The sequence below is a fragment of the Pteropus vampyrus genome, unplaced genomic scaffold (genome assembly GCF_000151845.1).
Source record: "Pteropus vampyrus isolate Shadow unplaced genomic scaffold, Pvam_2.0 Scaffold38, whole genome shotgun sequence".
Lineage (NCBI taxonomy): Eukaryota > Metazoa > Chordata > Mammalia > Chiroptera > Pteropodidae > Pteropus > Pteropus vampyrus.
Window position 1 is genome coordinate 3556134 of NW_011888819.1, and position 11935 is coordinate 3568068.

An 11935-nucleotide genomic window follows, 5' to 3' on the forward strand; every position below is an offset into this window, starting at 1 on the left:
CTTTTCTGGAGCCCAAATGTCCTACGACTCACCTTTCTCTGCTCCTGCACCGTCCCTCTCCTGGCCCCAGATTCTCCCTCCCACTGCTCCCGGGACGACGCGGGGTGCGGGAGTAGCGGGGGCGCTACACCTGTGGGCGCCGGGGCGCGGGCCCCTGCCGGCCGAGCGCGCGCAGCTCCCCGGCGGCTCCGCTAGGGGTCTCTCTCGGGTGCCGAGCCGGGCGGACCGGATCAGCTGACTCGCCGGGCTCGGAGCCCCGCCGCCGCGCTCCTGCTCCGTCAGTTTCCTCGGCAGCGGTGAGAGAGAGCACTCGGAGCAGTGCGATCGCGGGCGCCACCAGAAACGGCGGCGGCGGCGGCGGCACTGGCAGAGCGAGGGCGCGGCAGATCCCACTGGAACAGCAGCGCACTCGGTGCCCCGCGCAGGGTCGCGATGCTGTCCGGTTTGACACTGGTCCTGCTGGCCGCTTGGACGGCTCGGGCGCTGGAGGTGGGTGCCGCGCTTCGGAATGGGAGGGGCACGGTGGGGCGCCGATCCCCCCAAGTCTTTAATCCGGAGAACCCGGGGGCAGTCGAGGGGAACCCTCTTCCCTCGGCGCCCAACGCCCCCGCTCGCGGGCGCGTCGCGCATCCCCGCCTCCGGCCCTGCCCTGCCCCGGGGACGCGCGCTCCGGCCCGCGCACAGGGAGCGGGCCAGGCGTCCGGCTCCCGGGTCAGCGCCGGTCGGGGGCGAGGAAGGGAGGTGGCGATCCTGAGCTCAGACCATGCGTCCCGGCGGGGGCTGGAAACTAAGGAGGCGAGGGACAGCCAGATGGGGGGAGATGGAGGAAGCACGTGGGGGGGGGGGCGAAAACGCAGGGTCCCTGGATTCTGTCCCCAAATCGTAAGCGCTGCCCTTCCCTTTCAATTCGGCCCTCGGGAGGTGGAGTCAGGATCGCTCGGGAAGCTAACCCCCAACCCCCCGCTTCCCTTTGCCTTTTCCGCCCCGTTTCACCTTCCCCTCGCTGCCCCACCGCCCCTTCCCCGCCGGATCTCCGCCTTCCTCTTCGCGGCGGCTCGCGGCGGCGTCTGGAGTGCGACCCCTATCAGGGTCGCGCACCACCTTCCGCAGGCAAACTTTGTACATTTCTGCGTCTCCCTTTTGTGTAAGTTCGAGAGATGGGAGGGGTCGGAGACCCACAGCGCTCTCACAGCTTCCCCGAGCCTGGACGTCCTGGGCGTTCGCTCGCACCTTCAGCTTCTCCCGGAGGGAGAAGGTCCCTGGGAACAAAAGCCGCGACACCCCGCCCTCGCTAGCCCGGGGCGCGGTGGCTTGAGCTGCGTTAGTCTGTGCGCCGCCGAAGCTCCCGCCCGACTCCCTGGCGCTGCGCGTCTGTCCCGGAGGGGGCTGGGGCGCTGCTGGGGCCGCTCCGGCGAAGCCTAGGGGCCCTTCAGCTTCCCACCCCCATCACCTGCAAGGCTTGCTAATTCTGTGCCGGGCTGTGAAGTCCTTGGGGAAGTGGGGTGTGCGATGGGAAGGGCAGTGGCGGGTGGTGGGGAGGCACGAGCTCTCCCCTCCTGTGCATCAAAGGAGGCGTTTGTCTGATTAAGGCTCGGCCTCCTCCCTGGCAGCGCTGGGCACTCTGGTTCAGCCCCACCCTGGGGCCGCGGGCTGCTGGGGAGGGTCCTCAGAGTCTTTTTTTTTTAGAGTGCAGATAAAAGGATTGAATTGAGTGAAGATTAAGACGGAGAAGATGGCGCCTCTGCAGTGCAGCAAAGAAAAGCTGTGTGGAGGCTGCAGCCTGGTGGAATCCACCCACCACTAGGTGTATAACAAGTCTTCCCCATTCATCCAACATTCAGCAAACGCCTGTGCGTTATGACTATTTTCCTTTTTATCCAAAGATGCTTACAAGTAATTTGTGTGACAGTCGGGACAGAGGAGGTGGTATTTTGCATCGGTGGGTTCCCGTTAGTATTTTACCGTTTGCGACCTTCCCTCCTTATTTTTTTCCCCTTCTGTTCCCCTACCTCATGGTAGTTTTCCAAAAGAGCTATTTCCGGACAAGTGTTTTCCTGTAATTCCACTGAAGCTGTACAATCACATCATTACAGTTTTTTTAGTCCCTAATTTTCGAGGTCATTGAACTTTTTTCCCTTCTTGTTTTTTACCTACAAGTGACTCAGGAATCACCTTAGAGCTAGTTAAGACAAACTGTTTCAAGAGTGGAAGAATTTGGTGGTCCGTATTTTAAAAAATATGCATTTAATTAAGGGAACTCTAATATTCTCTGTTGACTTAAATTTACTTCTACAATTATTTGTTTTCCCGATTGTCTTACTGCACATTAAAAAACAAATTAACTGATTAAAATCATATAACCTTTATATTTGGAACTTTTGTCAAAACGTTAATATTTAACTTTTTCGAGCAATTTTTTTAGTAAAAAGGCAATGTGTAGGCAAATATGATTCAAATTATTTTTTGGCTTTGCGATTGCACTTTGATCTTTCTGCCATCCTTTTGGACATTTTCACTGGTTATTGTTACCTGCTTCAAAGGATGGAGGTGAGATATACATTAGTCCAATTTGCAGTGGTTGGTGGAAGAGGGTGATTCACTAATGAGGTTAGAGGGGGATTTATCCAGCTGTCTCTGAGTCCACTGAAAATATGTAATCATGAGTTGACTAACTTTTTTAAGGCTTAGAAAATAGGTCTGCTTGCAGATGGCTCTAAAAAACAAGTAAGGGCAGTAATAATGAAGCCTCGGCTTTTGGGGGAAACATTATTACCTGGGTTGATAATTTTGCCTGGTGTATTGATAGAGTGTGAGCTTTAAAACTCTGCCATTTATTTATTTAAATCTATTTCCTCTTAGATTTTATTTTCCCATATTGGGGAGGTGGGGGTTAACCTAATCACAATTATTTGCTTTGATAGTGGTGCTAATTCACAGACTGTAGAAACTTACCCATGCCGGCTAGTGCTGTCCTAAAGGCAGATTCTTACGCACAGAATAGTGAAGCTCAGATCTAATGGTGACCTGTAAGGAGTTTCTTGCTAATCAGTGGGAAGCCATGATAACCAGCAGGGCACAAAAGCATCCCTAACCAGCAGAGGCGCCTGATGACACTTGTGATGTGGTTAGTACTACAGTGAAGTACTTCAGAGAGAATAAAGATCCCTGGTTCTGATTAAGGAAATGAAAAGGAACCTGCAACTAAATAGATCGCAAAGTGAAATTAGGAATGCCTGTTTGAAAAAAGTTAAAAATAATGTGGCCCATTGAATATTGGTTTAAAGGAAAACAGAGGTTATGCTATGGATAAAACTTTCTCCTTATTACTAGAGGATCACTATGTTAAGTTACTGTTTATGGCTTACTTGAGACTCTTGTACAGATATTTGGATGAAGCTGAGGTTGTCAGTCTTTCTAGAAATCAGCATATCTATTAAATGCCTTTTATATGACCACTGAACTGTCACTTAGGAAGTGTAATTAAATTCTATAGAAATGTGCATTCTGTTTCTACAAATTTCATCTAGATAGGGATATATATTACCTTAAGAGACTTAGAAGCATCTTCTTTGATCTATCTCTTTATATCAGTTATGAATACAAAGGTAAACCTTATGAATATACTTTAAATGTAAAGCTCCAGGAGGATGTAAGGTTTAGTTTGTGTACAGTACACTTCATTACCTTCCGCCCCACTCCCCAGCTCCCAGGAAGTTTGCAGAGTAAGACAGGCACATGATTATAAAAGAAAATAGAAAGTGATAAGTAGCAAAAGGAAAGTACAGATTAAGCGAGACTCCAAGTAAAAGTATTAACAGTTAAATATCTATATTTAAGGAATAAAGGAACAATGGGATGAGATAATCCTGGAGAAGTTCCTCATAGTTCATTTTAAGCCAGGTTTGTAATCCAGGTCTGGGGAATGGAAGTTAAGTCATTTTACAGTGTTTGTTTACTTACCTCTCTCTACTTTTCTCCCCCAGACAACTCCCCTTCCCCTCCGCCTCTCCCCTTCTCTCACTCACTTGGCGGCATGGGGGACGGAAGGGAGCTTTGTCTTCATCTTTCTATTCCCTGTGCCTGGTTTAGAGCCAGGAGAGATGAAGTTCTTAAACAATGAAATATGACCAGGTGTGGGATTTGATTTCATTAATCTCTCCATCCACTCATTAGAGATATTTTTATTGATTCTCTTTTGGGGCCAAAACCTGTCCTGTAGCTTTTGAAGGTAGTGTGGTGAACAAAGTCTTTTCTTCACGAGGCTTCCAGTCTAGTGGGGAAGACAGACAATAAAGAAATCATTATAAACGTATGTTCATGCACTATGACAAATGTTGAGACAGAAAGGAAAGGTATAGGGTACATTCAGGAGAGGAGTAGGGAATTCGCAGTAAGGAATTGAGGAGCTGAAGGTAAGGGGCTGAAAGCAGGATATGAGAGCTCTGTGTCTTCAGTAAGACCATGACTGAGGGGGAGGATGTGATGAAAAAAGTGGTTCACTGGGCAGCAACAAGGAGGGTGGGGAAAATAAACTTTGATTTGTGTGTGTGTGTGTGTGTGTGTGTGTGTGTGTGTGTGTGTGTGTGTGTGTTTTGCCGGTGGTTTCCTACTTCTGCATGTTGGACTCCACCATGAAATGGTTTCCTTCTAATGGGATCCCAGACATGTACAGGGCGGAGATTGATGCTAAATACCCTCTTCTGCAAACCCGTGGAAGTGCTGTCACTCCGTGGCACAGCCAGAACACAGATACCCATGAGTGACTGGAGGAAGACGGAGGGGTGGCAGGTGGAGGAAGCTTAAGGTGAAGGTATGAGCATGCCCCCCACCCTCCGCCCCGTATGAGTAGGAAGTTTAAGCAATAGAATGTCTATTTCTTAAATTTTTCTTTTGTTGTAAAAATAAAGTGAACAGTACCTAAACCCTCAAACTGACTTTGCAAATGAAAACCAATGTGAAAGGGAAAATGTTATGTAACTGTTCCTTCAGTTTAATGTAGATAGCTTAAGAAATAACCGTTTTGGTGAGGACACTAGTGTTTTTCTTTGGAAAAAAAATATTTGGCGAATTTTCCTCTTCAGTTTAATCCTGGTTAATATATAGACTTTACTGGTGCTTTTTTAGAAGTAGAAATCTACCAAAAACTGGATTAGAATAATTGTTCTAGGAATAAAGTAATTTCATGGAAAAAAAAAAAAGCCTGGACACGTTAATCAATTATAGTTCTATGAACAAGTGTTGCTCGATAGATTAGTTTGTTGACTCTTCTAAGTGGGTTGAATACAGACGACTCAGGTTCACATGTGTGAGGTCTCAGCTTGCAATAGGGAGCTAAGAGCCCAGTTTATTTAGATTCACTTTGTGTGGCTACTTTTTGAAAAAAAAGTATATGGATTTAGCTTGAACTTTGTTAGAATTATAGTATTTCATGAAAGAAGGTAGCGGTTGAAATGGGGACGATGAGAGGTTTTTTAAAAGCCCAGCTCTGTGGAAAGTAGTGGAATTGTTCCTACATTTGTCATATTGATTTCAATACCAGTGTGATGTCCCAGTCATTAAGTTTGACACATGTTCAGTGAAGAGTAACATCCCACACTGATCAAGAACTTGGACTGGGGCAAGGTTGCCTGGGCTTGAATCTTCTTGGATCTGTTCCTTTTAAGCTATTGACGGTGGATTAGCTCTGTGCCTCAGTTGTTTCCTTTGTAAAATGAGATTAATAATGCTTGTGGTTGTTGAGGACAGTTAATATATCTGTAAAATGCTTGAAATGGTACATGAGTTAGTAGCTATGTAACATGATGTCATTGTGTATTAGTTATACACTGTATATGATAATGATGGAAAATGAATATATTTAAGTTACACATAGTTGAAAGTTAAAAATCTATGATTTTTCACTTCTTGACTAGTGCACTTAATGACCAGCTAAGACTATTGCAGGAAATTGGTAGTTTGTTCTTTATAAGAGCAAATGAATATAATTTAAATTTAAAAATGGCATACCACAGATACAGTTTTTAGAATACATGTTATAAAATTTTATTTATTAAATACATATTTTTTATATTTCAATTGGCTTTTTGTAAAACGTGAAAGTAATTCATGTTCATTGGAAAATTTAACAGCATGGAAATCTGTAAAAAGCATAAGCAGTTTTTACACAAGTGGGAAAGACCTATTTTAAATGTGTGCATACTGGCAGCTTGCCAACATGTCTAATATTGAGCTAGTTTATTTGCTGGTTCGATTATTAACTCATCTATTAGTTGACTGTCAGCTATGTGCAAGGAGCTGTGAACAAGCTTGGTTTACTTTTCAGGAAAACTTTTTCTAGAAAAATGAATAAACAGGTTTTGCCAATCTGGGCAGAAATGGAAGATTTCAAATGCCAGCAAAAGATTGGTCTTAAAATAGAAGCTTGAAATGATCTTCACCAGAGAACAAGGAAATCAAAAAGCAGACTGCTCGAGAGTGCAGCATTTCTGTAAGAAATCCATTTTCAAAATAAAGTGGATGATATTATAAGTTAGATAATGGCTATCACGTCTTTAAAAAGAGATATACTACTTAATTAAAAGACTACTTTTAAAAATTAGCATATTTTCTCTCATAAAAGAAGAGGTTCAAAATTAGAGTAAGGATATTTGAGAGCATGGAAAATTGGTATTACTGTGGTTAAAGTATGTGTGACACATTAAAGAATCAGTGAATCCCAAGGAATCTTTGTGAGTTTTGTTAACCAGTTCATGTATTTATCACTGTCCTGCTCAATCAAAAAAAGTGGGTTCAAGTGGGAGGATGTGATTATTTCGGCCATGTTTGAAATAAACATCCTGCTCAGAAGAGATACTGTGAGGAATGAATGAGACGGTATCACAGCCACATGTATAAGGGTAAATGAGCAGGGGCAAGGAATGAGCAAGCGAAACATGTCAGAAAAGGGAAAAGAACAATAAACTTGTTTCGTAGATGAATAAATTTTAGAATTCTGAAAGTCTTATTCGTATGGATCTCAGACAGTGTTTATGTCTTTTAATTTCCAGATGGTGTCTCTTTTTATCTTTTCTTCCCAAGTTGAAATGATTTTTAGCTGTGAAATCTGACCGAGCAAGAAGAAATGTTTCTTTTTTTCTGGTGCTTTATTTTGTTGATATGAAATTGTTCTTCGCCTGATTCTCTTTCTTAGAGAATCTAATAATTTGTCCTGTGCTCTCTATTCGCTTCCATAGAAACCCACATACTATCTTCATTGAAGAATATAAGGCATCCCTAGAGACAGATAAATTACTTTTCAGCCTTAAAAGATACTTATGAGAATAAGAGAGCTTCTATATCAAGAAATGTTTTTTGTGTGTTAGGTGAAGAAAAGCATTATATCTCAATTGAACAAATGCTTTGTTCAATTTCAAAGCTTTAATGACTGCAGTATAGTTTGACCTCGTGAAGACGTTTTACCAGAAGAAAAATAAGAAGTTTAATCCCATCCTTGAGCTAGGTTTGTGTACTTTAGACCTGACTTCTTATCTGCTCTTACTTTTGGATGAATTTACAAAACATAATTATTGTTTTTATAAATAACACCATTCAGTTATTTTGTAATAAAATTAATAGGTACACATGATAAAGATAGACAATTTCTTAACTATATTTCCTGATTTTTTTTTAATCTTTCAAAAACTGCATTTACTTTGAAAGTTAAGCCTTTAAAACTGATGTAATTTTGAAAAAAATCTTAGCTTAACTCTTTAGAGACTAACATTAAAATCCATCATATGAAAAGTGGTATTTGAGAGCAAATAGTCCCAATATTGATGCTCTTAATTGCTTATGGTTTTTTAAAAAACAAATACAGTTTTGTCATTGCAATATTTTGGTTTGAAAATATAAGTGATGAGTTCTCAAGAAACTCCCACAAAAATTTGCAAATATGCAGACCAATCATTCTAAGAATAATTTATTCACAGATACTTACATATTAAATTAAAATTAAAATCAAATTTTTATAGAAAAGTTAATAGTTTACTGTCATATGCAGAGGAATTTAGCTTTTTATTGGTATACTCAGAAAAGGAAATTCACGCTTTTAACGGATATTTCTGAGGTTCCCTGCCCTCATGGGAGCTTACATCGTGGTGGGGAGAAGTGGGGCAGACAAAATAAACAGGAAGTAGTGGGGGACTTGGAAAATAATAAGTTGGGTAAAAGATATGTTGTGTAGAAGTCTCTTGTGAGTGTGACAGTGTATGTGGCATTCTAAGGGAGGTCCCTGATCTCGTCACTATCCAGTTGTGAACTTAGATATCTGGGGGAGAGAACTATATATTCCCTGTAATATACAAACATGACTGGGGGCAGGGAACCTACCTTGGAATGATTAAATATTGAAAGCAAAAACTGGTGAGGGATAGAAGTTAATATTGATGGTGATCACAAACTATTTCCTATAATTTGTTTCATCACTCACCACATTGCCTTACATTTACTATTTGAGAAATATTTTCAGTGACTACTGTAGAAATTTTATATTGATAAATAATTATGTTTGATTCTTGACAATTGTGTTAACATCTCTTAAAAATTTGTGAATGCCACCTAACACCAAGCCTAGGGAAAGAAGTAAAGCCTTTTAGATAAGATTAATTTTTCAGCCTTTTCTAGAATATTTTATTTTGAAAAGATTTCATAAATGCTGTCAATAACTTAATAATGATCAGCCATTTGCAACTCTTTATTTCAGAAATTGAGTTGGTCCAGCAAACAAATGCCATCTTAAAATATTTCATCAATCCTCTGATTGATTGAGACACTTTCAATTGAGGGTGCCTAGAAATTATTTTGTTTGAATAAGAAAGATAGTGGAATTTAGAAAGAAAATGTTGTGTATTGGACTTAAATTGAATGGCTATCAAAATGAAAATTTTATTATTGTCTTTTTTTTAGTTTGCTTCTCTTTTGCCATTTTACAGCTAATATTTACTCTTCGGTTTAATGTGAACCAGAATCAAAATTCTGTTACTTCAGTTCTCTTTTCAAGTTCAAAGGTTTAAAGCCAATGCCACTATATGCTGTTAACTTGAGAGACATTGAACATCTAATCAAGATCATTATGATTAGCAAAAGCTAATGTATTCTCAGGCTTGTTTTTAATGTTTTTGTATTGTTAAATCCTCTTACACCACAGAATCTAGAAAATTTAAATCCAATAAAAGTAAGTTAATTTTTAAAATCCTGTAGTTGTTTAGTGTTGGGGAGGTTCTTGGCTAACTGATAGGACGTTTGAATGTGAAGGTAGTTTACGCTATTGCTGTTAGTTTGAAGACTTGTTAAGGACTCTGCTTTCAGCAGTGTGTTTGTGACAAAATTGTGCTTTTGGGATCACTGCATACTTGTTCAGTGAAGTATGAGAGGAAGAAATTCTCTGAGGGTGGTAGCCATGTGACTGGGTGGCTGAAACAGAGTAGAAGCAAAAGCTGCAGGATAGAGATATCATTAAGACAGCACAAGTCCTGGGAACTGGAGACCAAGTAATTTATCAGCATGGCCATTCAGAGATATCCAGGACAAAGATAATGAATTCGGTGGCGGGGAGAGCATACTTAACAAACAAGATAGATTGCAGACCTGTCTTGTACCCAGGCAATTCCTTTCTTTGAATATTTCACTTCACTTTTGGGAACTGGACTCAGAGGTCAAATTGGTATCATTGTGAATTTTTCTGGGTCATGTTATAAGGACATAGATGGGAAGTATTCAGTGTGTTGGGAGCATTTCTTGTGTGCATGTGTTTTTGGTTGTACTTATTATTTTAAATAGCGAATAAGGAAATGAAAAAAAATGCTAGTGTAAGATCTTTTTCCTGCAAAAAAAGAGACATTGGCTAAAATAGCATTTTAAGGTTTTATTACAATGTGTTGAATTATTTATACTTTTAAAAAAATTTGACACATGACCTCATTGCTTATTTGCTTGTTCATGTGAGTGGAACACACAAAATGTAAACCCAAGCCCAGATCTATTCTTCTGTTGGCCGTTGAAGGGAAGGTTTAAACGAATCATGTTTAATTGGATATTTGAATTGTCTTCCTCTTTTCTGTCTCTATTCCAAGTTTTCTCATGGCATTTGTGATTGACTTCTGTGATATTGACACTGATTTGTAGTAATTATTTTAAATTAAATTTATTTCGGTAACATTGGTTAATCACATAAATTTCAGCTGTACAACTTCATAATACAACATCTGTATACTCCATTGCATGTTTTTTTATTCCTGTTAATTTATTATCTCACTATATTTTTCTCCCTTTACCTTGAATTTTTAAAAACTTCATTTATTTTATGGATACTGGATACCTTCTGTGTTTCAGTTTCAGATGCCTTGGTACGTTGGTGGGGCTGTGAGCAAATAGAGAAATAACTCAGTTTGTGCCTTAAAGGATTTTGTGGCCTTATGGGGGAAGAAATAGTTGCAGAAATAATTGGGCACAGTGAGACAAAGTCTGCAATGGAAGAATGTACAAAGTTTTCTTAGAGAAGGTAGTTAGCATTTAAACTGGTTTTCAAGGATGAGTGGAGGGTAACTGGGGTAAAGTGAAGCTATAGAGATTCAGAAGGGAAAGCCATGGGAATGTGGGTAGGAGAGATGGTGTGGAGACTGTAGGAGATTAAGAACTCTGGATGCTTCAATGAGTTTGAACTTCGTTTTCTCAGCACTTGGGTACTTTTAAATGTTCCTACAATGGGAGTAGCTATTGATGACAATGGTCAGTCAGTTAGGTTTAGGAGCCTTTGCAGAAGTTCTCATTGTCTACTTGATCTTATTATTATTAGCAGGATGGTAGCGCCTAGCTGCAAGGGAGGCTGGTACACGTGGTCTGTTAGCTGGGAGTATTGCCATCAAGAATACATTCCAGGTTCTCTTCTGAAGGATAAAAGAGAGGTGGGATATTGGGTGATAACTATCATTCTGGGATGTAGAGGAAAATGGGTAGATTAATAACCTTTCTGAACCAAAACAAAGATTCTCTATGAGTAATTAGAGTAGGTTTTGGGATTTGCCCACTTTTCCTTTTCTGCTAGCTAAGCATGTAGGAAGCACATCTTTAGGGAGTGATATGGCAGGAACACCCAAGAGCTGAGCCTTTGCTCTGGTCGATTTAGACTTGTATTCCTGGGAAATGCTTCCAATCAGAATGATGGAAAAAGGGATCATTCCAGTGGCTCTGTGGATAGTAGTAGCATTGTTGGTTTACTCTGCCTGCTAGTAAACTATCTTTCATTTGATCTTGAGACTTCTATAAAGCAATTCTGTTGTGGTTGTTCTTTGAAAGGAATAGCAGATAAAACAAGCTTAGAAAAGCATGATGATGAGAACCTCTTGTGAGCTAGATTTGCTTACCGCCTTCAGCTTCTTCTCTGTTGCTGCACAGCCTTTCAAATATGTTGATGTGCCCACCTGTTATCAAAACAGATTGGAAAGAAATATGGAAAAGAGGAAAATAAACCTTAATATATTTGCATCAGTAAAAAATGGGACTTCCATTTAAAAATTCATTGCGTATCTTTTTTTCTTATTCATTTCAATTATTCTAGAAATGGTCAAATGAAGGTATTTGCCAGAAAGTAGGTAATGAAATAAACATGTGGAAAAAACCTAGAGTCCTGAGCAGGCGTGACATAGTCACCAATGTTAGGGAGTGTTTGGAGTTGATAGTACCTAAAGATTTATGAAAAATATGTTCCAATAGTTTGATGTATTGTACATGATTCTTTCAAAAGGGAAATGTCTAAAATATGGTTCCGCAAAAACTGCTCTTGGTTTTATTTTGTGAATTATTTCTTTTGAACCTTTTGTATTCTTTAAGGGTAATCAAAAGCTTAGTTCAAGTTTGATCATCTTAAATCTTGCCATTTACTTTTTTTATTTTGAAGTAT

The 11935-nt window shown here is 40.5% G+C and overlaps 1 protein-coding gene across 6 annotated transcripts in view; it reads left to right on the forward strand.

Moving 5' to 3' along the window:
• The first annotated feature begins 227 nt into the window (after positions 1-227).
• The window catches only part of APP (amyloid beta precursor protein), a 251592-nt gene continuing 239884 nt past the window's right edge, over positions 228-11935 (forward strand). For all 6 annotated transcript variants that reach the window (XM_011358209.2, XM_023529517.1, XM_011358210.2 and 3 more), the window contains exon 1: positions 228-489. In XM_011358209.2, coding sequence (XP_011356511.1) covers positions 433-489 — 57 coding nt within the window. In that variant the 5' untranslated portion in view covers positions 228-432. The remainder of the gene's footprint in view (positions 490-11935) is intronic.